Source organism: Carassius gibelio, chromosome A4 (genome assembly GCF_023724105.1).
Source record: "Carassius gibelio isolate Cgi1373 ecotype wild population from Czech Republic chromosome A4, carGib1.2-hapl.c, whole genome shotgun sequence".
Taxonomy (NCBI): Eukaryota; Metazoa; Chordata; class Actinopteri; order Cypriniformes; family Cyprinidae; genus Carassius; species Carassius gibelio.
In genome coordinates this window covers 24040953-24068915 of record NC_068374.1, presented here as the reverse complement: position 1 = coordinate 24068915, position 27963 = coordinate 24040953, and the positions used below count along the sequence as shown (strand labels likewise).

General features: G+C 38.6%; 2 protein-coding genes across 4 annotated transcripts in view; one reads left to right on the top strand and one right to left on the bottom strand.

Annotated features, from left to right (window-relative positions):
* The window catches only part of LOC127973903 (leucine-rich repeat and transmembrane domain-containing protein 2-like), a 42051-nt gene that overhangs the window by 3452 nt on the left and 10636 nt on the right, over positions 1-27963 (top strand). Inside the window, exons 2-4 of one of the 3 annotated variants that reach the window (XM_052577402.1) lie at positions 1210-1316; positions 1755-1915; positions 2421-2567. In XM_052577402.1, the coding sequence (XP_052433362.1) occupies positions 2483-2567 (85 nt within the window). In that variant the 5' untranslated portion in view covers positions 1210-1316; positions 1755-1915; positions 2421-2482. Of the gene's footprint in view, positions 1-1209; positions 1317-1754; positions 1916-2420; positions 2568-23001; positions 23133-27655; positions 27904-27963 lie in introns of those variants that run through there. The other 2 variants (XM_052577404.1, XM_052577403.1) reach the window with 2 other exon arrangements.
* LOC127973981 (voltage-dependent calcium channel subunit alpha-2/delta-3-like) lies at positions 161-27655 on the bottom strand. Its single transcript, XM_052577408.1, has 6 exons — positions 27629-27655; positions 23091-23240; positions 3401-3460; positions 3223-3298; positions 2147-2279; positions 161-869 (listed from the first exon to the last, which is right to left on the bottom strand). The coding sequence occupies exons 2-6, from the start codon at positions 23129-23131 to the stop codon at positions 859-861; spliced, it is 321 nt and encodes a 106-aa protein (XP_052433368.1). The 5' UTR covers positions 23132-23240; positions 27629-27655; the 3' UTR covers positions 161-858.

Genomic DNA, 27963 nt, shown 5'->3' with positions numbered 1-27963 from the left:
AATGCAATTTTTACAGTGTCAGTAACAGTAGCATTTGAAAAAATAACAACATATGCATTCTTGTGCATTTATACCTAAGCAAAAACGATAGTAAAGATATTAAATGTAAGAAAGTAACCATGACACATTTTTGTAATTTATTCTGACAAAGATTTATAATCTGTTAAAAAAAAGTTTTTGTGCAAGTCGCAGGACAGATTACTTAAAATGTAAAGGTTTAAATACAAGACATCTTTCAATTACTGTAACATCCTCATTTTTATATCATAATGTTCATTAGTCCATAGATCACCTTCGGTGTCAGAGAAAAATGTGAAAAGCCATGCTAACTCTAACTCTTTCTTTTACACGCACATCTATAGATTGTGCACTTTTCTTCTGCTTTATATAGATATACAGTCACATACAGCTACTAGCCATAAATTCTCCTCTGTAATGTCACAGTTCATTGAAGCTCAGCTTCTGTTCATCCTTGTCTGGGTCTCAATTCGATCTATCCCCACTGATTTTTCAAAGATGTTTTTGCAGATGGTTCAGAGACCATGTGAAGACAAATCATAAAAGCCCAGCACTGCTAAAAAAATAAAAAAATCCACAAACTTGTACAATTTAACGAGTAATGCTACATACAATTGATGTTTGCAAAAGACTTCTTGCACTGTAGAAAAATAATGTGTTCTAGTCTAGTCAACTCAAGCTATTGCTAATAAAAACATGCTGAGCTGAGCATGCGCACTATAGGTGACCCTCTTGGGAGTTTTACAGGCCCTCTGTCATCGACGGATGAGTGCAGAGACTGATAAACAGACTAGGAACAGCATGATGGACAAGCTGATTGCTGCGGCCCCATCACAGTGCTTAGCATTTCCCTAAATCAAAACAGAGACAAAAATATGTACCAGAGGTTTCAGAAAAATCCTATTTTGCATGCAGACAATTGTAATCAAAAGGCATTGCTGTAATGCATGCCTGAAAGCAGTCTAGTATGTGTGTGTTTACTGGAGGGTGGTATGCCTCAAACAATAACCAACAAACAATTGCGTTATACCTCAATCCAGTTCACAAATATATATTTTTAAATATAATACACTTTATAATCCAGTTAAAAATGCAGGTTTGCATTCTGTAAATTTTTTTTAATGAAGTTAATGTACTGTATGCACCTTTAAGTGACTATATCTCATTCAAAGCTGTGATTTTTCTCCTCAGTGTGTGGTCTGTGGAGCCTGATTTAGCTGGGTTTTAAGGATATATCTGAATGATGATTGGTGCACACCGCCGAGAACAGTCACAGTCTGCCTGAATCACCACCTACAGTAAGTTACTATCAGGAATCTGATTAATTACAGAAAGAGAGAAGGAAAAGAGAGAGATCAAGGGTGCTTTCACACTTGGTTCGATTGCCAAAAAGACAAACCCTCAAGTAAACTGAGACCTTGTACAGAAGTTTGATAAATATTTGCTCACCATATAAATTTTTTCGAGCACTGAGCACTTTAAAAGACGAGATGCAAGAGGACCATAATAATCCTAGCCATTGTGAAAATAAAGCAATGTGGTTAAAACAGACATTTTTTCCTAAACATTACTGGCACATCCTCTCTTTTGTACTGTAGCTTTATTTTCCTGTATGTTATTTGTCTTCACCATTAGAGGGCGTCAAAAAGACAGAAAACTGTGGCAGTTGAGATGACTCTGAGCATAGATTTTCTTTAGCCTGACAAACTAATATATTACTGCTGTGTTCCAAACAGGATAAATCCTCCTCTGAAGGGCACTCTGGAGTGAGAACGATCATGGCTGAAGGGTTGTCCCAAATTGAAGTGCTCAAAACTAGCCACATCAAAGGGCCCAGAATGAAGGATTTCAAAGGGTTCAACTGATGGACCCTTCACTCCCATGATTCTTCATGCAGGTTTAATTTTCTTAAACTTTAATTGGTTTAGCAAGATGACACACTAGTACGTCCCAAGGATTTATAATTTCAATAACAGCTTTAGGTTCTCAAAATCACATCTTTTTGCAAATCTGACTTGCAAAGATCTTATTAAAATATATGTATTTTTATTTGCGAGATAAAATAATAAATATAATTGGGTTGCAAATCCATCCATGGGCAAATGATCTACAGTATGAGTGCTCTTACTTTTGACATCTTCCACACACTTGATCATGCTGTGGGTTTCTTTGATCGACGGCTCATAGACGAAGCTGGGACACTCGGTGACACAGGGGTGCAGAATGTCCCCCTTTGACTTCTTACTAGCTACAAAACAAATCTATGAATTCAAAAATGCATGGTCGTTAAATTTTCAAATGCTATAGCGTACTTTCATTATACACTTTGAACAACAGACAGCAATAATATTGAATAACAGCATGACCAAATCTTTCTCTGCTCTTTTTTTTCACACACACAGCACTAGCAATATCACACACAGTGATGGAGACAGCACTTACATGAATGGAATAAGGTCTTAAGATGAAGGACGGTTACAGAATTACAGATATAAGAGGGTTGGTGATGAAGATGAAGCAGGAAGACACAGGAACCCCCATACAAGCAGGTGAGGAATGATGAAGTGATGGTATTACTTCACACCAGGGGTCTCCAAACTTTGTCCTGCAGAGTTCAGCTATAACTTGCCTCAACACACCTGCATGGAAGTTTCTAGTATGCCTAGTAAGACCTTAAGATTAGCTGGTTTAGGTGTGTTTAGTTAGAGTTGGAGCTGAACTCTGCACTCCAGGACCCCTGAGCTTTTTTGGTTTACACATATCCTCCACAAAGGGATCTATCTAAGTGCCACAGACTGTAGATGTTGAAGTCCACTAAAAACCTGGCATGGAGAAAATGTCTGACTTTACAAGGGATGATCTGAGTCAGTGCTGCCAAAAGATTATAAAAGGGCTGAAAAGCAGAACGAGGGGAAAAAAAGGAATGAAAGAATGAAGCTGGCATCCTTCCATTTCAATTGCACTGAGAATTTCCGTTCAAAAGCTTATGACAGAAACCATACATCTTGTCTGTTTCTCTCTACACCGTCACAGAGGGTCATGGTGTGAAGGCCGAGCCTTTATTACGATCAGCACTGACCTGTGACCTCCACCCATACACACTGGATCGCAAGAACAGCAGTGTAATGTTTTACAAGTAACACTGATAGCATCTGATGCTTGTGTTCTGGTAGATGTTATTCAAACAGACAGGACAATGCTTACACTTAGCAGGGGTCGAGCGCCGCTAGCAGAAGGAGGATTCACCTTACACATGGCCTGATAGTCATAGAGTAGCACTCTGTGGAAAACAAGCAGTGACAGGTTTACACCTCACGTTTACATTTAATGCACATTTTGATGGGCTCTAGAGATCTTGCAACACACAAAAACCTTCTCATACCTTTTGAACATGCCCATTTTTGAGAGCTGTGACATCAGTTTCCCCCAGAAACCTGCCAGCCTACAGATACAGAGACACGTGGCTTCAAGGCATTGTAGTTATTTATTATTTAGTTCAACAGGATCTCTTTCTGGTTCACAATAGGAACAATGACAGGTCACAATGAATGCATCTCTATTAGTAATTTTTCCATAGGCGTGCTGACTTTACTTTTCATTAAAGCGCTGAAATCTAATTTTAAACAGCATTTGGACTCCGTAAGGCTGCAGGCCCACATCAGAGTCAGCGTTTACCGAACCTAGTGTGCTGAATTATTCAGATAACCCCACTATCCCTCCCCTCCTCCTACATTTACCCTGATGATGCACTGTTCTCTGGTCTCTCTCATAGGACCGCTACTAATGATGGAAAACACCTCATGCATTTATTCATTCGTTCATTTCCACAGTCACTTTCCTGTGCTGAGTCAACGTCAAAGCTTTTTTTGATCTGTGTTATACACAGCATCAAAGTCCTTATTTAGGACCCGTTTTATTTTATGACTCCATTCATTTTTTTTTTTTTTACTGTGACCTGTTTTCAACTGAATCACTTAAACGGCATTCTAGATCAAATTTTACTGCGTGTCATTTCCCAATCTTAACCTAAATCTCCAGTGGTTTCAATGACCGCAAACAAACACTAAAGCCTTTTGTATCTTCTATACTTTGTTGAAAGTCTTTAGAATTTCTAGTAAATAATAAGTTAATATAAAATATAAAATGAAAATGAAAAATACGTTTAACTAATAACTTATAATCACTGTTGAAGTCATTTTGGTTGCATTGGCTATTGGATAATGTTAGTAGTGAATATAATATGATTAATTAGGTATTGATTTAAACTTTCAAACTTACTCAGAAATACGTAATTTTACTTCATTACAGATGTGAATGTCATTTCATGTTGACTTTAACCTGTCATTATAAGTGCGCTTACATCATCCCTATCCTTTTGTAAGCCAAGCTGAATTTATTTGCTTGAATTTTCGAGCATTATGATGTTTTAATATACACTCCTGCTCAAAAGATTCAAATGAATTTTTTATACATTTCACATGGTACAAGGTACAAGGCAACAAAATGCAGTTAGCATCGAACCAGAAGTGCAATAAGCAGGAAGTACAGGATGTACAGTGTCAACAATATGTTACAAATGTACAATAAATATACAGATAGGGCAGTATTATGGACATAACTTAAATATTTTTAAATACTATCAGCATGATATACTGTACAGATATAGTGAACTATGAATATAATATACAGATGGATTATGTAATTAGTGTATGTACACTATAAGCAGAAACGATGAACATATGAACATCAGACATTTACACTAGTGTAACGGACATTTAAAAAGTGCATAGAAAATATTCCATTGTGGATTGAGTATTCTGTATGAATGAACACACTGTGTGTGTGTGTGTGTTTGTAAACCAGATGTAGTGGTGAGGAGTGTATAGTGGTGAGTGCATGTTGGTTGGAGGAGGTGGAGGTTGGTTGTCAGAGGGCAAAATTCAGAAAGAAGAAAGCATCTTTTTTCTCAACGCGGAAGTAAGCCTATGGGTGAGGCTTCCATTTCATTAGCCGCTAAAGGTAAATAACGAGGAGAATAACAATGTGCAGTAAATGGTAAAACAGTTTGCAGTACAAACCAGTGTGTTCTTAATTAAGATAACAGATTAAAATAATATGATAGGACACATCAGTTGTCAATATCAAGCAGCAAAATAAACTGTTTTGTACATCTAAAAATAACTGGACGCAAATGAGACCGGAAGCTACACCCATAGAATTTACAAATGGTGGCACCCATTTTTACGTCAGGAAAAAGGTGGATAGGGAAAAAGCTGTTCCTGAGTCTGCTGGTCCTTGTCCAGAGGCTCCTGAAGCATCTCCCAGAGGGCAGGAGGTTAAACAGTCTATGGTCAGGTTGAAAGGAGTCATTAAGAATGCTGCAAGCTTCGTTGGATGTCCTCGATAGCAGGAAGTGTTGTACTGTGATGCGTTGGGTGGTTTTCACCACCCTCTACAGTGTCTTGTGGTCAGCAAGAGAGCAGTTACCATACCAGACTGTGATACAACTGGTCAGGATGTTCTCGATCGCAGACCAGTAGAAGTTCATCAGGATGGCTGAAGACAACTGGTCCTTCTTCAGTGTCCTAAGGAAGAAGAGGCGCTGGTGAGCCTTCTTGACCAGGCTGGAGGTGTTTGTGGTCCAGGACAGGTCCTCTGAGATGTGGGTTCCCAGGAACTTGAAGCTGGAGACACGCTCAACAACCATCCCATTAATGTAGATGGGGTCATGCATGCTTTCTTCTTCCTGAAGCCCACAGTGGGCACCTTTGTCTTACTGGTGTTGAGAAGCAGGTTGTTGTCAACACACCACACAGCCTGGTGCTGAACCTCCTCCCTGTAAGCAGTTTCATCGTTGTCTCTGATGAGGCCAATCACCATTGGTGTCATCTGCAAACTTGATGAAGTTGGATTCATGCACAGGCTTGCAGTTGTGGGTGTAGAGGGATTAGAGGAATGGGCTCAGCACACAGCCCTGTGGTACGCCAGCGTTGAGTGTGATGGTGGTGAAGCAGGTGTGCCCTGACCTAACATGAGAAAAGAGAACGCTTTCTTGGAAACCAAATCAGCATAATACAATGATTTCTGAAGGATCATGTTACACTAAAGACTGGAGTAAGGACTGCTGAAAATTTAGCCTTGCCATCACAGTGGAAAATAATAACATAATATGAAAATAAAATTGTAATAATATTTCACAGTATCTCTGTTTTAATTTGTTTTTGATAAAACGTAGCCTTGGCGGGCATAATACTTCTTTCAAAAATCATACATTTTTGAATGGTAGTGTAATTTCTTTCTTTCTTTCTTTTTATTCCTTTGGCATTTTTTGTTTAAGTTACACTGTAAAAAATTACCTGTAAATTTTACCGTTAAATACTAGCAGCAGGTTTGCCATCTGTTACTGTAATTTTAAAAGCTGTAATTTAAGTTACAGCATACTTTTTTTTTTTTGTAAACTACTTTAATGTGTGTATGCATTATTTAGAGTACGGATGTAATATGCAATATATATTTTATACATTATTTATACATTTTTAACAATTACATTTTATGGAACTAGTAAAACCGCACATTCTGAACAATTATAGTTAGTACGCTGTAAAATAGACCACACTGTACTATTAATTTGACAGAATTTCTGTTTCTATTTTTATTTTTTTGGCTGCATTATAATTACACATTTTATTTTGTGTTTTCAGGTTACAACTTAACAGATAATGTCCTGGCAGAAAATTACCAGTACCTTTTCCATTTTTCTACATATTTTTGTTTCTTACAGTGTACATAACTGATCAACAATTGCAGGTACAAACTAATAACAAGGTCTATGAACATTGCTCATAATGCTCATAAATGAACAATTATCATTGAAAAATTACAACGATCAACTTAATTCATGTGATGCGTATACTGCTAGACACCTTTGTTTTTCTTTTTTTTCTTTGGTAATTTAGAAAGAAAAATGTGTGCCTTTATATCATTTGAGTCATAGTTGCTAAAAGTTGCCAAATAAATGTTAAAAATAACTAAATTGGTTGATAAATTTGCTGCTGTGAAATCCTATCACCACTGTGCTGCTGAAACTCTGCACGAATCTCCTTCGTACCTTCATATACTACTATGGTGAATGTGATTTCACCAAGTACAACATGTTCCTTGATCAACACCCTTGTTGATCCTTAAACAACATACAAATCAACCATTCAGAATTGATGGATACGTTTCCAAGAAATGTCAGTTTTAGGTTAACAATCAGATGATGTTTCTACACCGTTCACAGCAATATGTTGTATTGTTAGAAAAAGAGCCCATTGCTGTCATTTTTTTCAGCAGTTTGTTACAATGTAAGTTCGTGCTTAGAAAAATGCCCATGAGGTTGGGCAATTAAGCTTTAAAGATGTATACTCTCATAATATTTAGTCTTACATAAGTTTGCGTCACAAGTTAATTTGTTTAGTTTTAAAGATAATGTATGTGTGCTCTAGAGGCGAGACACTGATTATTCTCAACGAGGCCTGTAATAACCTTGTGCAGTATACTCACAAACATTAGGCTTCTTGCTCGCTGAATGCATCTTACAGTGTGTGTCATGTTTTGCACTGCTGATGATCTTTATAGATTTACTTAATGGATTTGGATTTTCACATTTTAAACATTAAAAACTGTAAACACAATCACTTCAGGTGTTTCAGCAGCTTTGACGTCACTGAATAAGGCATTAGTTAATATCGCTGCAGTCAGGAGTGAGCACAGACACAATGCTAATGTGCCAGCTGAAGTGGAAGAGCATTCAGGGAGGCATTGAAAATCCCAGCGGTACGAGAAGAAGAGAGAGTGTCCTCCCCGCGGAGGATGTTAAGAGTGATATCGGCTCCGCTCCCAATTCTTTTCGAGTGCCTTCTGGACTCTCCCACCCCTCTCTCAACACTCAGCATCTTCTGTTTGTATCATAAATGTCAAACAAAAGCCTGTGCTAGGTGTCACCACTAACATTATAGTGTTTGTCTTCAACTCCCATCACTGAATGCGCAATGTTTAAACAGATAGGTTACATCCGGCCAGTATCACACGCACGCTTGTGTACATATCCTTGTTGAGACATCCTGTTGACATTTGTTTTATAATATAATATATATATATATTTTAAATTAATAGAATTTATTATTAAATTTTACATTCATTAATTAATACATATTCCAAGGTTAGCAAAACATGAATGCAGCTCGTAATAAACATACATAAACGGACACCAAGCAGTGAAGAGTAGTTGTATTTATTGCAGTAGGTGATTGGATATATGTGTTTTAGTACCTGAGTGGCTATGCAGGAAAGAAACACAGACACAAAAATGTGAAAATATATTATTCAGTTAGTATTATAACATGTCAAATGAAATACACCACACTGTTAGCAATTGATGTAATTTTTACAATAAATTTTACAACAACGCACTGTATTCATGTTTTTGTTGTAAATGCAAGTGCATTATGGGAAATTAACGGACAGTCCTGTAAAATTATTGTAACTACACTGTAGAAGCATTTTTTTACAGCAACCGCATAGCATTGTGGGATCGCTGCTGTTTGAATTTTGAAATTACGCGGCCAACGGACGGTACTTTTTGGAAGAAAGAACATGTCTCAGGTATGTAACATAAAATTTGTTTTATAAGTCTTTATATATTAATACTGGTGATCTGAGTGAGTGCTGATTGTTTCATTTGGTATAATTCAGTGGAATAGGGTGAAGTTAGTTAAAATCGCGTCTTCATACTCGATCCAGATTTACATCGCAAGAACTTTACCCAGAAACTATGGACTTTGAGCTGGAACTCGGTGTGCTTCCACCGCAGCTAACGTTACCATAATCTAAATCAAGTTCTGGGTAAAAAAAATGCCCCTCAGAAAGTCCCTGCTCGCGAGGTACTTGTTCAAAGGTAACGTTACTGAACTTTCGGGAGTGGCAATGCAGCATTGTAGTTTCAACCACCATTTCTTTTGATAATTTTTAAAATATTACTGACATCGTGTCATGAAAGGTATAACGTTAGTGTTTTAACTATTTCAGGCGAGAATGTAGTTGTTTAAAACTCAAATATGCGGTTTATTTATAAAGACTGCTATTAAAAAATGTGTTTCGCTGATGTCGGAGACGGTCAACTCCACGCGATCAGCGGGAGCTCAGGGATCATTAATCCGTCGGGAGCACTCTCAACTACTGCGGTCAAGCCAGCCGCCAAGTAGAAAAGCACGGTCAATCTAGCCGCCACGTTATTTCGAGGGTCGCGTATAAACTACGTATTACGGTAACACCGTCAGAGAACTGATCTGAATGGAGTGCTCTTCCAGCGAACGCTACTTTTTTCCCCCAACACACAGTCCGTTACTGTCTGATGCTGAATACCAAAATAAAAACCCTCTAATACTCATATTACAAAAAAAAAGAACAATAATATATGCTTGTTGCATCTCTACATTCGAAAAGCTATACAAATAAAAGTTCTAGAATGCACAGACAGAAAGTACAGTGTCAGCTGCATGCTGCTGCATCTACTTTAAAAAATCTATAAAAAGTAAAGTTATAGATTGCACAGGCCACTTTCACCTCAGATTGAGAGTACACCTTGCCACAATGTCAGCTGCATCGTTTCAGGACAGTCTGATGTGTAATTACAAGATAAGAGCCCCCCAAATATAATAAATGAGATGCTACATCTCTATATAAAAAAATCTATAAAAATTAAAGTTATACATTGCACAGGCCACTTTCACCTCAGATTGAGAGTACACCTTACCACAATGTCAGATGCATCGTTTCAGGACGGTCTGATGTGAGATTACAACATAAGAGCCTCCCAAATCTCATAAATGGGATGCTGCATCTCTATATAAAAATAAATCTATAAAAATTAAAGTTATACATTGCACAGACCATTTTCACCTCAGATTGAGAGTACACCTTGCCACGATGTCAGATGCATCGTTTCAGGACGGTCTGATATGGAATTACAAAATAAGAGCCTCCCAAATCTCATAAATGGGATGCTGCATCTCTATATAAAAATAAATCTATAAAAATTAAAGTTATACATTGCACAGACTATTTTCACCTCAGATTGAGAGTACATCTTGCCACAATGTCAGATACATCGTTTCAGGATGGTCTGATGTGAGATTACAACATAAGAGCCTCCCAAATCTCATAAATAGGATGCTGCATCTCTATATTCAAAAATCTATAAAAATCTAAGTTCTACATTGCACAGGCCACTTTCAACATAGATTGAGAGTACACCTTACCACAATGTCAGCTGCATCGTTTCAGGACGGTCTGATGTGAGATTACAAAATAAGAGCCCCCCAAATATCATAAATGAGATGCTACATCTCTATATAAAAAAATCTATAAAAAGTAAAGTTATAGATTGCACAGGCCACTTTCACCTCAAATTGAGAGTACACCTTGCCACAATGTCAGCTGCATCGTTTCAGGACAGTCTGATGTGGAATTACAAAATAAGAGCCTCCCAAATCTCATAAATGGGATGCTGCATCTATATAAAAATAAATCTATAAAATTAAAGTTATACATTGCACAGACCATTTTCACCTCAGATTGAGAGTACACCTTGCCACGATGTCAGATGCATCGTTTCAGGATGGTCTGATGTGGAATTACAAAATAAGAGCCTCCCAAATCTCATAAATGGGATGCTGCATCTCTATTTTAAAAAAAAATCTATAGAAATCTAAGTTATAGATTGCACAGGCCACCTTCACCTCAGATTGAGAGTACACCTTGCCACAATGTCAGCTGCATCGTTTCAGGACAGTCTGATGTGTAATTACAAAATAAAAGCATGCCACATCTAAAAAAAAACCTGCTGCATCTCTACTTTGAAAAATGTAAATTTAAAAAAGTTATAGATGGCACAGACCACTTTCACCTCAGATTGAGAGTACACCTTGCCACGATGTCAGATGCATCGTTTCAGGACAGTCTGATGTGTAATTACAAAATAAGAGCCCCCCCAAATATAATAAATGAGATGCTACATCTCTATATAAAAAAAATCTATAAAAATTAAAGTTATACAATGCACAGGCCACTTTCACCTCAGATTGAGAGTACACCTTACCACAATGTCAGCTGCATCGTATATGGACGGTCTGATGTGGAATTACAAAATAAGAGCCTCTCAAATCTCATAAATGAGATGCTGCATCTAAATTAGAAAATCTATAAAAAATAAACTTATAGATTGCACAGGCCACTTTCACCTCAAATTGAGAGTACACCTTGCCACAATGTCAGCTGCATTGTTTCAGGACGGTCTGATGTGGAATTACAAAATAAGAGCCTCCCAAATCTCATAAATGGGATCCTGCATCTCTACTTTCAAAAATCTATAAAAATCTAAGTTATAGATTGCACAAGCCACTTTCACCTCAGATTGAGAGTACACCTTAGCACAATGTCAGCTGCATCGTTTCAGGACAGTCTGATGTGTAATTACAAAATAAAAGCCTCCCAAATCTCACAAAAAAGCTGCTGCATCTATATTTTGAAAAATGAAAATTTAAAAAAGTTATAGATTGCACAGGCCACTTTCACCTCAAATTGAGAGTACACCTTGCCACAATGTCAGCTGCATCGTTTCAGGACGGTCTGATGTGGAATTACAAAATAAGAGCCTCCCAAATCTCATAAACAAGCTGCTTCATCTCTACTTTCAAAATTATATATTTAAAAAAATTATGGATTGCACAGGAAACTTTCACCTCAGCTTGAGAGTACACCTTGCCACAATGTCAGCTGCATCGTTTCAGGACAGTCTGATGTGTAATTACAAGATAAGAGCCCCCCAAATATAATAAATGAGATGCTACATCTCTATATAAAAAAATCTATACAAATTAAAGTTATACATTGCACAGGCCACTTTCACATCAGATTGAGAGTACACCTTACCACAATGTCAGATGCATCGTTTCAGGACGGTCTGATGTGAGATTACAACATAAGAGCCTCCCAAATCTCATAAATAGGATGCTGCATCTCTATATTCAAAAATCTATAAAAATCTAAGTTCTACATTGCACAGGCCACTTTCACCTCAGATTGAGAGTACACCTTACCACAATGTCAGCTGCATCTTATCAGGACGGTCCGATATGGAATTACAAAATAAGAGCCTCTCAAATCTCATAAATGAGACGCTGCATCTCTATATTAGAAAATCTATAAAAATTAAAGCTATAGATTGCACAGGCCACTTTCACCTCAGATTGAGAGTACACCTTGCCACAATGTGAGATGCATCGTTTCAGGACAGTCTGATGTGGAATTACAAAATAAGAGCCTCACAAATCTCATAAATGGGATGCTGCATCTATTTTCAAAAATCTATAAACATCTAAGTTATAGATTGCACAGGCCACTTTCACCTCAGATTGAGAGTACACCTTGCCACAATGTCAGCTGCATCGTTTCAGGACAGTCTGATGTGTAATTACAAAATAAAGGCCTCCCACATCTAAAAAAAACTGTTGCATCTCTACTTTCAAAAATGTATATTAAAAAAAGTTATAGATTGCACAGGCCACTTTCACCTCTGATTGAGAGTACACCTTGCCAAAATGTCAGATGCATCGTTTCAGGATGGTCTGATGTGAGATTACAACATAAGAGCCTCCCAAATCTCATAAATAGGATGCTGCATCTCTATATTCAAAAATCTATAAAAATCTAAGTTCTAGATTGCACAGGCCACTTGCACCTCAGATTGAGAGTACACCTTACCACAACGTCAGATGCATCGTTTCAGGACGGTCTGATGTGAGATTACAACATAAGAGCCTCCCAAATCTCATAAATGGGATGCTGCATCTCTATATTCAAAAATCTATAAAAATCTAAGTTCTACATTGCACAGGCCACTTTCAACATAGATTGAGAGTACACCTTACCACAACGTCAGCTGCATCGTTTCAGGACAGTCTGATGTGTAATTACAAAATAAGAGCCCCCCCAAATATCATAAATGAGATGCTGCATCTATTTCAGAAAATCTATAAAATTTTAAGTTATAGATTGCACAGGCCACTTTCACCTCAGATCGAGAGTACACATTGCCACAATGTCAGCTGCATCGTTTCAGGACGGTCTGATGTGTAATTACAAAATAAGAGCCTCTCAAATCTCATAAACAAGCTGCTTCAGCTCTACTTTCAAAATTATATATAAATAAAATGTATAGATTGCACAGGCCACTTTCACCTCAGATTGAGAGTAAACCTTGTCACGATGTCAGATGCATCGTTTCAGGACAGTCTGATGTGGAATTACAAAATAAGAGCCTCACAAATCTCATAAATGGGATGCTGCATCTATTTTCAAAAATCTATAAACATCTAAGTTATAGATTGCACAGGCCACTTTCACCTCAGATTGAGAGTACACCTTGCCACAATGTCAGCTGCATCGTTTCAGGAGAGTCTGATGTGTAATTACAAAATAAGAGCCCCCCCAAATATCATAAATGAGATGCTGCATCTATTTCAGAAAATCTATAAAATTTTAAGTTATAGATTGCACAGGCCACTTTCACCTCAGATTGAGAGTACACCTTGTCACGATGTCAGATGCATCGTTTCAGGACAGTCTGATGTGGAATTACAAAATAAGAGCCTCACAAATCTCATAAATGGGATGCTACATCTATTTTCAAAAATCTATAAACATCTAAGTTATAGATTGCACAGGCCACTTTCACCTCAGATTGAGAGTACACCTTGCCACAATGTCAGCTGCATCGTTTCAGGACAGTCTGATGTGTAATTACAAAATAAAGGCCTCCCACATCTAAAAAAAAAAACTGTTGCATCTCTACTTTCAAAAATGTATATTAAAAAAAGTTATGGATTGCACAGGCCACTTTCACCTCTGATTGAGAGTACACCTTGCCACAATGTCAGATGCATCGTTTCAGGAATATATAATTTCGAAAGTAGAGATGCAGCAGCTTATTTTTGAGATTTGGGAGGCTTTTATTTTGTAATTACACATCAGACTGTCGTGTAGACATTTTGGCAAGGTGTACTCTCAATCTGAGGTGAAAGTGGCCTGTGCAATCTATAACTTAGATTTTTATAGATTTCTGAAACGATGCAGCTGACATTGTGGCATGGTGTTCTCTCAATCTGAGGTGAAAGTGGTCTGTGCAATCTATAACTTTTATTTTTAGATATTTTTGAATGTAGAGATGCAGCAGCTTTTTTATGAGATTTGGGAGGCTTTTATTTTGTAATTACACATCAGACTGTCCTGAAACGATGCAGCTGACATTGTGGCAAGGTGTACTCTCAATCTGAGGTGAAAGTGGCCTGTGCAATCTATAACTTTTGTTTTTATAGATTTTTGAAAGTAGAGATGCAGCAGCTTTTTTATGAGATTTGGGAGGCTTTTATTTTGTAATTACACATCAGACTGTCCTGAAACGATGCAGCTGACATTGCGGCAAGGTGTACTCTCAATCTGAGGTGAAAGTGGCCTGTGCAATCTATAACTTAGATTTTTATAGATTTTTGAATATAGAGATGCAGCATCCTATTTATTAGATTTGGGAGGCTCTTATTTTGTAATTCCACATCAGACCGTCCTGAAACAATGCAGTTCACATCGTGGCAAGGTGTACTCTCAATTTGAGGTGAAAGTGGCCTGTGCAATCTATAACTTTATTTTTTATAGATTTTCTAATTTAGAGATGCAGCATCTCATTTATGAGATTTGAGAGGCTCTTATTTTGTAATTCCACATCAGACCGTCCATATACGATGCAGCTGACATTGTGGTAAGGTGTACTCTCAATCTGAGGTGAAAGTGGCCTGTGCATTGTATAACTTTAATTTTTATAGATTTTTTTATATAGAGATGTAGCATCTCATTTATGAGATTTGTGAGGCTCTTATTTTGTAATTACACATCAGACTGTCCTGAAACGATGCAGCTGACATTGTGGCAAGGTGTACTCTCAATCTGAGGTGAAAGTGTCCTGTGCAATCCATAACTTTTTTAAATGTATCATTTTGAAAGTAGAGATGAAGCAGCTTGTTTAAGAGATTTGGGAGGCTCTTATTTTGTAATTCCACATCAGACTGTCCTGAAACGATGCAGCTGACATTGTGGTAAGGTGTACTCTCAATCTGAGGTGAAAGTGGCCTGTGCAATCTAGAACTTAGATTTTTATAGATTTTTGAATATAGAGATGCACTATCCTATTTATGAGATTTGGGAGGCTCTTATGTTGTAATCTCACATCAGACCGTCCTGAAACGATGCATCTGACATTGTGGCAAGATGTACTCTCAATCTGAGATGAAAATGGTCTGTGCAATGTATAACTTTAATTTTTATAGATTTATTTTTATATAGAGATGCAGCATCCCATTTATGAGATTTGGGAGGCTCTTATTTTGTAATTCCACATCAGACTGTCCTGAAACGATGCAGCTGACATTGTGGCAAGGTGTACTCTCAATTTGAGGTGAAAGTGGCCTGTGCAATCTATAACTTTAATTTTTTATAGATTTTTATAGATTTTCTAATATAGAGATGCAGCATCTCATTTATGAGATTTGAGAGGCTCTTATTTTGTAATTCCACATCAGACCGTCCTGAAACGATGCAGCTGACATTGTGGTAAGGTGTACTCTCAATCTGAGGTGAAAGTGGTCTGTGCAATGTATAGCTTTACTTTTTATAGATTTTTTTATATAGAGATGTAGCATCTCATTTATGATATTTGGGGGGCTCTTATTTTGTAATCTTACATCAGACCGTCCTGAAACGATGCAGCTGACATTGTGGTAAGGTGTACTCTCAATCTATGTTGAAAGTGGCCTGTGCAATGTAGAACTTAGATTTTTATAGATTTTTGAATATAGAGATGCAGCATCCTATTTATGAGATTTGGGAGGCTCTTATGTTGTAATTCCACATCAGACTGTCCTGAAACGATGCAGCTGACATTGTGGCAAGGTGTACTCTCAATTTGAGGTGAAAGTGGCCTGTGCAATCTATAACTTTAATTTTTTATAGATTTTTATAGATTTTGTAATATAGAGATGCAGCATCTCATTTATGAGATTTGAGAGGCTCTTATTTTGTAATTCCACATCAGACCGTCCTGAAACGATGCAGCTGACATTGTGGTAAGGTGTACTCTCAATCTGAGGTGAAAGTGGTCTGTGCAATGTATAGCTTTACTTTTTATAGATTTTTTTATATAGAGATGTAGCATCTCATTTATGATATTTGGGGGGCTCTTATTTTGTAATCTTACATCAGACCGTCCTGAAACGATGCAGCTGACATTGTGGTAAGGTGTACTCTCAATCTATGTTGAAAGTGGCCTGTGCAATGTAGAACTTAGATTTTTATAGATTTTTGATTATAGAGATGCAGCATCCTATTTATGAGATTTGGGAGGCTCTTATGTTGTAATCTCACATTAGACCGTCCTGAAACGATTCATCTGACATTGTGGTTAGGTGTACTCTCAATTTGAGGTGAAAGTGGCCAGTGCAATGTATAACTGTATTTTTTATAGATTTTTTTATATAGAGATGTAGCATCTCATTTATTATATTTGGGGGGCTCTTATCTTGTAATTACACATCAGACTGTCCTGAAACGATGCAGCTGACATTGTGGCAAGGTGTACTCTCAATCTGAGGTGAAAGTTTCCTGTGCAATCCATAACTTTTTTAAATATATAATTTTGAAAGTAGAGATGAAGCAGCTTGTTTATGAGATTTGGGAGGCTCTTATTTTGTAATTCCACATCAGACCGTCCTGAAACGATGCAGCTGACATTGTGGCAAGGTGTACTCTCAAGCTGAGGTCAAAGTTTCCTGTGCAATCCATAACTTTTTTAAATATATAATTTTGAAAGTAGAGATGAAGCAGCTTGTTTATGAGATTTGGGAGGCTCTTATTTTGTAATTCCACATCAGACCGTCCTGAAACGATGCAGCTGACATTGTGGCAAGGTGTACTCTCAATCTGAGGTGAAAGTGGCCTGTGCAATCTATAACTTTTTTATATTTACATTTTTCAAAGTAGAGATGCAGCAGTTTTTTTTTCTTAGATGTGAGAGGCTTTTATTTTGTAATTACACATCAGACTGTCCTGAAACGATGCATCTGACATTGTGGCAAGGTGTACTCTCAATCTGAGGTGAAAGTGGCCTGTGCAATCTATAACTTAGATTTTTATAGATTTTTGAAAATAGAGATGCAGCATCCCATTTATGAGATTTGAGAGGCTCTTATATTGTAATTCCACATCGGACTGTCCTGAAACGATGCATCTGACATCGTGGCAAGGTGTACTCTCAATCTGAGGTGAAAGTGGCCTGTGCAATCTATAACTTTAATTTTTATAGATTTTTTAAAGTAGATGCAGCAGCATGCAGCTGACACTGTACTTTCTGTCTGTGCATTCTAGAACTTTTATTTGTATAGCTTTTCGAATGTAGAGATGCAACAAGCATATATTATTGTTCTTATTTTGTAATATGAGTATTAGAGGGTTTTTATTTTGGTATTCAGCATCAGACAGTAACGGACTGTGTGTTGGGGGAAAAAAGTAGCGTTCGCTGGAAGAGCACTCCATTCAGATCAGTTCTCTGACGGTGTGACCGTAATACGTAGTTTATGCGCGACCCTCGAAATAACGTGGCGGCTAGATTGACCGTGCTTTTCTACTTGGCGGCTGGCTTGACCGCAGTCCTCAACTCGGGTAGACATCTGACATTTGCCGCTGGCTGTGATGTCTCTTTAGTGGTAAAGCATAAAATATAATTCGTTTTGGGTGAACCGAACAGGTAATCTTTGGTCTTTATTCAGTTAATCTTTTAATATGTTAAAATGAAAATAGGAGACAATAGGCTACTGTTTGGTATAATATTTTGTTTTATATAATGAAGGCCTAACGTTACACATTTCCCTGAACTTTATTTCTGCGGCTATTAATATGTTTAACGAATGAAAATGAGAACGAAAGGAGGCAGTGGTGTTTGATATCATATTTCGTCTTATTGAAATGAGGGGGGGTCGGTGGAAACGCGTCATAACTGTACCACAGTCATGAACGGTCAAGGCAGAAGGAAAAGACTGAGCGGGAACAGCTGTAGACCGTCCGCAGGATCAGCTGCACACTGGCTGCTAGATGGAACATATGTTTGCTTGCTTTAAGCCCTGTTAATAATTGTCATATGGTTATATGTCAAAGAAGAAAGGAAAGGCTGTAATTCAACATAATCCTATTGCATCCTTAAAATGCCTAGTCTAAATTAGGAAAAACCATACCATAACTTATTCTCCCACCTGATAAAATTGGTACTTTTGCCCATCCTGCCAATACTGCCACTCATGCGTGTGTAGTGAAGGGTTCTAGTGCTCTTTTAGTTATCATATTGTGTATGCATTTCAGGAGAGGCACTAAGTGCAGACAAATGGATGATGTCTTTGGAAGGGACAACTGTGATGGGGCCCCACAACAACCTTCTGAATGGAGTGCAGCGACCTTCACTGTCTACATGTTTAACTAACAGTATCCTAAAGAGGCCTCAAACACTAAAGGTATGTTTAAACTGTTTGCACACTTATAAAGAAAATAGACTCTACGATATACTCTATGCATTGATGTCAAAAGACAGGTTTCCATCCAATTCCTTTGCACCTTTTAAGCGCATTCGTAGAAATTTGGCAAAGAAACCCTATAACTGGAGAGCATTTCCATCAGCTCTGTTATGTAAATTAGAAATGGACAGGAGAGTAGTCATGAAACGCTGTGGGATCAAAACTTAAGGGGCAACTTAAAACAGCCGATAGAGTTGCAACAAATGTGCATTTATGTTGCATTTATTAGCAAGTCAATCCACATAAAAAGTTTTATTCACATTAGAATATTTTGTGAATTTGAACCGTTTCCATTCAGGATTTTTTTGTTTGTTTTCAAAATGTTAAAATGTGCATTAAAAAGCTGGATGGAGACAAAGCTATTGCTATTAAGTGTCTAACATAGAGTTGGTATTGCCCTGCAAGACATTTATGTAAACACAGAGAAGTCTGACAGACAGCAGTTTAACATTACAATTTTCATTAAGTCAATTTTGGGGGTTAAAGTCATTAGATGTGATTTTACTTTTTCCTTTCTCTTTGGAGTGTTACAAGCTCTTGGTGAATGAAGAAGATCTGTATAGGGTGGCCATATGCGCCGTTCATACGGGACACGTCCCCGCCAGGATTTTAATATTGCCTAAAACATCCAGGTCGATCGAGAGCTAAAGAGAGCAGAACAGACAGCTCCTTAAGCTTTTGAAATTGCTCTCATGTGTTTGTTCGTTCGTTTAAATTGAAGCGTCACTCTTAAACGCTGTTTCTTTAAAAAGGGAAACTACTTTGTTTGGCCTTCCAAAAGAGAACACGACTAGAAATCATGTTTATATCACATTTATAATGGGTTTGACATTATAATGAAATAAACATTATAATTAAATGTTTGTCTCGTTGCTTCGGCCGGACAGGGCACAGTATGTTAAGTGGCATAACATTTCAGTCACATGATAGATAGATTGGATAGCTGGTCAATCAGAGCACACTTTGCTTTTCAGAACGATGAACTTTGTAAAAATCAACACGTTTCAGAAGGCGAGGAGAGGAGTACCTGTAGAGGAGAAACAATAATGTGTTTTTTTAACCTTAAACCGCTTAAACATTTCATTACACCAAATACACAAAATAATGTTCTTTTTAGCAACGTCATATGACCCATTTTGCAGACACTTTTGTCCAAAGCGACATTCAATTTACAGTGCATACAGTGACATTATATATTTAAGAAAAACAATGTAAAAGCCAATGTAATTCTAAATGTTATGTTGTTAAATGTGTTGATGTTAAATAAATACATCAACGTCATTTTTTTTCTACAAGCAAGTTTACTTTTTATGTTTTTTTTTTTTACACAGTATTTATCATTACCTGATATGAAAACTTGTTTTTACTCTCTCTGTTTTCAGAGCTTTTTGTGGAATCAATTCCAAGATGTCAGCAAAGCAGAGAAGAGACGGAGGATCAACGCACCTGTCTGCACCCTATTAAGAAGACTCCTGGGTTTTGAGTTGATGGGCTAGTATTGATGCCCACCCACACCCCACAGCTTCCCCAGTTCAAGACTGGTTGGGACCTTTTGTTATTTATTACCATGTTCCCCCTGATGATAGACTGTCTGGAAGTGAGCTAGATTCTTCAGTGAAACTGTAATTTTGTTTGTATGAAAAAAAAAGATAAAATACATTTGTAATATGTGATGTTGCATAGTGTGTTAATAATAAAAAATAATAAAAAGTTGCCCTTGTTTTGGTTTTAATTTTGGAAGATGGAAAATTGCAGTATTTTATTATATTTAGAAATTACAATATTGTAATTGTCTCCTGTAAAATTACAGGAAATTCCTGGCAACTGAGTTGCAGTAAATATACAGTAAATTTAAATAAATAACAGCATTTTACTGTAATAATGCTACTTTAATCACAGTAGCACTGCTGTAAAAATACAGGACTCTATTGTATTAAAAAAACTATATATTACCTGTATATTACTTGCTGTAAATTCACGGCAATTAGTTGCCAGGAATTTCCTGTAAAATTACAATAAATTTTTAACAGTGCATTTAAGAAACATGTTTGTGGAAATGTAAATGTGAATAGTTGACTGAGACTTATTTTTTTTTGCTTATGACTTTTCCATTACACTGGGATTTCATCCCAGCATGCATCAGTGGCCACCCACTCTCACAAGCTTAAACAAACAAAATGCCCTGATATCTCGTGTCTCATTCCTGATAGCTCATGCATTAAACCTGGTATCTCATTCCTCAACCCTATACCTCATACTTCAGTTTATTACCTTAAACCCAGTACCTCATATATCAAACCTGATATCTATTAACTCAAACTGAACATATTTGTTCCCCACAAACGGCTGATTTTTACAGAACAAGGATTCGTTGTTTAAGGACTCTGTGTAATTAGTAGAACAGTTTGAGTTTGCAATAAGCTGATGGGTCTGATTAAACTGCAGGAATTTGTTCGTTTGAGTAAAAATCTTTTATCTTCAATAATTGAGAGAGAGAGAGAGACCAGAGTAGGACCATCTATCATACTGAAGCTAATTAATAGAGTTGTATAATAAAGAGCCTGAGAGTGGAAGGCCGTGTTGGTAATAGCTGCTTGGGGCAGGGAAGATGGCTAGCAGAGGGGAGACAATCTCTTGAATGGATAGACGTGTATTATAAAGCTCTAGACCCAGCAGACATACAGTACTGTAACAACGCTGGACGATTACAGTCACCATGTCTCCTCCAGCATCCTAAAGATTTGGACAACACTGCAATCAAAAATAGCCAAAAATCTAGTTTGTTAGAAGTGTGAATGGCAGAAGACATGTGACTCCAGCAGAGCAGATCATTTGGTAAATACCTAGTTCTCTGAGCTTCTGTCATTCGCTTTTCCACACAAACATCCCACACACACAAACAAACACAATGTGATACAGCATGAAGCCTCAGCCAAACCCTCAGAATGACAGCATGGCAAGCAATCAATCCTACTGAAACTGAACAGATTTTTACCATTTCATGGTTTAATACAAAACCTTTAATGAGGGAGCAATGGGATGTGAAGGAGAAAAGTAGAGAATGTGTGAAATATATGTGGCATGAATAGGCGACTAAAACGAAAGCGTGAAACTCAAGATTTCAGCAGATGGTTAACCTGAGGTCAATATAGAAGCTGTTATATATTTTGTTCATTTAACATGTGGATTTTTACAGCCATGCTACTAATGCAAACTGCAGTTTATAATATTTTTGTGTAATTTTGTTCATCAAACATAGCAATAAGCAGTAAATCACAGTTATCAGAAAAAAAATAAAAAAAAATGAATGAGCCTGAATAAAGCTGCTAGTTTTTGATAAATTCTTATTTCCCAATTAAAATGTAAATAACTTCGGTAATAGGGTAAAATTGGCTTGACAAATGTATTCAGTACTAAAAAATTTGTATGTGTTACCCTGCTAAATATTATGTTTTGGTCATTATAAATTGTTAATATAATGAAATATTGTCAATTATAATTGTAAAATACAAAATATTTATTTTAAGTTCTCGCTATTAACTCTTTTAACTAGCAATTGATTTTTGAATTTTGCCTAAAGGAACTAATTACTGCTTATTAATAGTTAAGGTAGTTGTTAAGTTTAGGTATTGGGTAGGATTAAGGATGTGTAATATGGTCATACAGAATATGGGCTTTATAAGTACTAATAAACAGTAAATAAGATATTAATATGCATGCTAATTATATTATGAGACCATATTTGTGGGGTTATGTACATCAGGGCGTATAAATCAGAGGCCGGGAGGTGTGTCTATTCATGAGTATGTGAATGTGAGCTGTTTCAATTATGCAAAACAATACCTTGTTCATTAACAATACGATTCTTCTGGTCATAATAAGCTTAATGTCCTGTCCTCAGCTCATGTGTGTGGGTTACAGAAGTAGAAATAGTTTGAGTTACATTGTGCTTAATGTATTGTTTTAACAGGTTCACTGATCTGTGCAGTAGATTCTGCTATATTGCTCGGTTTTAAGCTTAGCTTGCTATGCATTTCAAATTCCAAATTATATTCATGTATACTAAATTATGCTAGTGTAGTTAATATCTATTTGAATTTGCCAGGACTGAAGTGCGGGGTGTGTGCGATGGCAAACCGAGCAGCAGGTTCTTTACATTACAGATGATTGCGAAGAGCTCAAGTAGCATACATTAACAGTGAGTCAAAAAAAAAAAAAAAAACGGCTCACAATCCCCCCATCTCTCTCTCTATGTTTCTTTCCCTCTGTTGCTTAGGTAACATGATGTCAGCACAGCCCCTACCGACACCTTGAAGACTCGCCACCAAAATATAGAATCATCCATGTATACACCCACATACATACCTGATTACATACAGAGCTTCTGACGAGGAGAGGAATGGCATGGTGAGGACTTAATGCAGCTGTAGTGCTTTTTCTTGTCAATGTCTGGCTTGTGAAAGCATGTGGGTGGCACTGAGGTCCTTCTGAAGTACACGGTGTGTTTGGGACAGCCTGCAACATACAGAAGGTAAACGCTTCTGATGTCTCAGAATGCTTTTCCTCTTATAAATAGCTGCAATGGATGCATTCCTCCTTTTTTTGAGGTGCTGGTGCTGCAGCGTGGCCTGCATGCCTCTATGTATTATTCAGCACACCAGGCAATAGCAGGAATGTGTGTATATATGTGGATGACGTTTGGTCTAGTTAGATCATGCGAACAATGGCCAGTACATGGATGATTAGATTCCTGCACTGTTGCATGATGTCAGCTTGGTGACATCACTGAGCGTAAAATGTATCATTGCTGGTGTTGGCTGCATGTGATTGGATCAGTCTATGCATCTATGCATGCATCCATTCATCAATCTGCACATAACAAGGGAAGAAGACTCATGTTTATTTTTCTCTCTCTCTTCTTTCAAGATTCAAGATTCAAGATTCAAGAACTTTATTTGCCATTTGTGCTTGCACACATAGGAACTCTTGTGCGGTTGTTGCTCAGAGAGTCAAGTCAAGTTTAAAAAGACACAAGAAAAACATAAATCTACAGTATCTATAACACATATACATTGTAAATTGCACTAAACCCATAAAATGTAGATTTTTCATTCTGAATTGCACTAGTATATTGCATCTTGCACAGGCCCCAGAGATAACAATAATAAGTTACGTTATAAATAACTAAATAAAATAAAAATACACCGGTATATTACACAGGCCCCAGAAATAACAATAATATTATAATGCAAAGGTTACGTTATAAATAAATAAATCAAATACACAGGTATATTACACAGACCCTATAGACAGTAGTTCATTTTGTTTTGGCCAAGAGTCTCACTGTGGCTGGGAAAAAGCTCTTATAAAAACGTGATCTGTTTGTGATAATGCTGTCCGCTCGTCTGTGCCTGAGATTGTATGTACAGTTTTTGTGAATGAGCAGGGAGTGAGCTGGATGTAGTGTGTCTCTGATAATTCTCTCTGCTCTTTTCTGACAACGCTGTGTGTAAATTGTGTCCATGGAGGGGAGTTCTGTTCTGATAATCCTCTCTGCAGTCTTTATGACTCTTTGCAGAGCCTTCCTCTCTGTCTGTGTGGTGTTTCCATACCATACAGTGATGCCTGTGGTGAGGATGCTCTCTATCAGTCCTTTGTAGACCTGGGTGAGAGGATGACAGTGCAGACCAGCTTTTCTAAGCAGCCTGATGAAATACAGTCTCTGCTGAGCTTTTTTCACTGTGGCAGCAGTGTTCAAAGTCCAGTTCAGATCTGATGTTACTTGCAGTCCCAGGAATCTGTAACTGTCGGCCCTCTCCACCTCAGTCCCCTTGATGATGAGGGGCTGCAGGGGGGGTGGGTTTTTCCTGAAATCCATGATTACTTCTCTTGTCTTGTCTGTGTTAAGGCACAGATCGTTCACCTCACCATATGTGAGAATGTCGTTCACCAAACTCCTGTAGCCCGACTCGTCCCCCCCCTTGATGAGGCCCAAAATGGTGGTATCATCCGCATACTTAATGATGATGGTATTTTCCTGGGTGGAGATACAGTCGTGTGTATACAGGGTGAATAGTTTAGGACTGAGACAGCAGCCTTGTGGTGATCCTGTGCTGATGATGAGCTCTGCAGACACCTTCCTTCCCATCCTCACCACCTGTGGTCTTTCAGTCAGGAAATCCAGGATCCAATTACAGGTGGGAGTCGGGACGCCGAGGTCTGTCAGCTTCTCAGTCAGCCTGCCCGGGCGGATGGTGTTAAAAGCCGAACTGTAATCCAGGAACAACGTTCTGACATATGTTCCTCTGTTGTCCAGGTGTTGCAGGATATAGTGTAGAGCAAAGGCCACTGCGTCGTCCACTGAACGGTTGGGACGGTAGGCGAACTGGAGGGGGTCGATCGTGTCCGGGACCATGTGATTAATATGTGTGAGAACCAGTTTTTCCAAACACTTCATGGCGACTGGCGTGAGTGCCACTGGCCTGAAGTCGTTCAGGGTGGCTGGATTTAGCTTTTTTGGAACTGGTACAATGGTGGAGGATTTAAAAATACGGGGGACTACTGCTTGGTTTAGAGACAAGTTAAAAATGTCTACATACACACCAGTGAGTTGTTCTGCGCAGGCCTTCAGGACTCTGGGAGGGACGCCGTCTGGTCCCACAGCCTTGTGGGGGTTCACCTGCCTCAGAGCTTTCAGGACCTGTGTGGGTGTCACCTGAAAGACAGTGTCCGTGGGGTTGCAGGGGGCTTTTAAAGGAGTGTCTTTGTTCATTCTGTCAAACCTGGTGTAGAAGGTATTAAGGCTGTCTGGGAGGGTGACATCCAGGGGATCTGTGGCAGGTACTATTTCCTTGTAGTTTGTGACTGCTTGGATTCCCTGCCACATACTGCGCGTGTTGTTACTTAGGTAAAATCTTTCAAGTTTTTGAGAATACGCCCTCTTTGCAGCTCTGATGGACTTCTGTAGCTCATACCGGGCTTTCTTGTACTCCCTTTGGTCTCCTGACTTAAAAGCTTCCTGCCTTTTCCTGATCTTTTGTTTTATATTTCCATTAAACCAAGGTTTCTGGTTTGGAAACACACGCACAGTTCTGGGAGGTGCACATGTAGATGTGCACCAGCTGATGTAGTCACTCACAGCCTCTGTGTATTCATGGATGTCATCTGTAGCCTCCTTAAAGATGTTCCAGTCTGTGGCCTCTAAACAACCCTGCAGGCTAGCCTGTGCACTGTCAGTCCAGGTGTTAACAGTTTTTATTGTGACTGGCTGTGCCTTAAGCCTCTTGATGTAGGTGGGCTTAAGCCGGATTGCCAGATGGTCAGACTTGCCGAAATGAGGTTTTGGTTCAGCTATAAAAGCATTTCTGATATTGCTGTAACAGTGGTCCAGTATCTTATTTTCTCTAGTTGGAAAAGTCACAAACTGATACAGTTTTGGCATGTTTTTCTTAAGATTACAATGATTAAAATCTCCCAGAATAATAAAAGCAGCATCAGGATATTTGTTTTCATGCTCGTTGATCATGTCATGTAGCTCCCTGAGTGCAGCCTCTTCTTTGGCGGAGGGGGGAATATACACAACAGTCACAATAATGCATTGCAGTTCTCTGGGTAAGTAAAACGGCCGTAGCTTCAAAGTTAAAAACTCCACATTCTCAGAGCAAGATTTAGAAATAAGCTTACAGTCGGTACACCAAGTCTGTTTGACGAGGACGGCAGTTCCTCCGCCACGAGTCTTGCCGCTATCCACTGCGCTCCGGTCCTCCCTGAAGGCCGTATAGCCATCTGGTGTTATCGCCTCGTCGGGTGTCCTTTTCCCCAGCCATGTTTCACAGAAGCACAGCATGGAGCAGTCCTGTATGTCCCTTTGCGTGGAGATCCGAACCCGAAGCTCATCCATCTTGTTTAGCAGAGACTGGACGTTAGCAAAGAGTATGACTGGGAGGGCTAACCTTCCACTGCTAACCAAACGCCGCAGTCGTCGTTCGGCCCCTCCCCGCCTACCGCGTCTCCGCCTGGGCCTGTTGTTGTCCGGGTGTCGGCCTAGCGTCTTGTCGCCGTCTCTTGCTAGCTCAGGATAGGAGCTAAGCGTGCTCGTGTCTAAATGTCCGAAGTGACTGAACTCTCTCAGCCATAATAGGGTCGCCCGGTCGTAAATGTCATTTGCTGACCATGCTGTTACGATAGTATAGCGCAAAATAACAAGAAATAAACAAAATACTAATTTGACTCTGAGAGCTCCGCGACGTCGCCCTCTCAGGAGCGCCATCATACCTAAATCCATCTTTCATCCAATCTTTCAGATAGATAGATTCGCATGCAGCCATTAAAAGCAGCAAAGTTGCATGATGATCTATTTATCCATACGCATAATCGATACAGTAAAGATTGGAAAGCTCTACACTGTAGAAAGATAGATAGGTTTAGATACTCTGCAGCTAGAGAGAATAATACACTATACTGTAGATAGATAAATAAATGTATAATAGATAGACAGATAGATAGATAGACAGACCTATTCTATCTATTTATCTATCTATCTATAAAGAAGGAGAAAGAATCAGCTGTTTTCTCAAGCCCTCCTCTCTCACCTCATCCCACACTAATGTTACTATCTTTGACAAGACTGGCACACGTTTACACTGCACGCCTCACCACATGCACATATGGAGAAAACAACACACACACACACACACTTATTTACACACATGCGCACCAAAGGCTAGCCTGAGGACAGCACGCGCTTGAGAGACAACCTCCTGACACACACACATACACACAAGAGTGCATTCTGTGGACACAATATACCAACACAGAGGCGAGCCTATCTGCTGGAAACCACAGAGAATTGAAAGACTGGAGCACCCCCCCCCCCCATCTCTCTCACTCACTCACTCACTCACTCTGTGTCCTCCTCTCTGTGAGCATTGCGCAGGATTTAACTCCCCTCCTTCATCTCCCTCTTCTTTCTTTTATTCCTCCAATCCATCTCTCCTCCTGTGGCAGCCGCTGCTCTTGGCAGCGGAAGGATACTTTCATTTCCATATTGGAGCGTTACGAGAGCTGCTATTCGCTCATTTCTCCCACAACCATGTGTGTGTGCGTGTGTGAGAGAGAGTGTGTGTGAGCCTTGGGTGGGGGGCGGGGGGGACGCCAAGGAGGACGGCATCTAAAGACGGTGAGTGAAACACTGTTAACCTACTACACATGCACATATTAGAATTTGCCTATGATTACG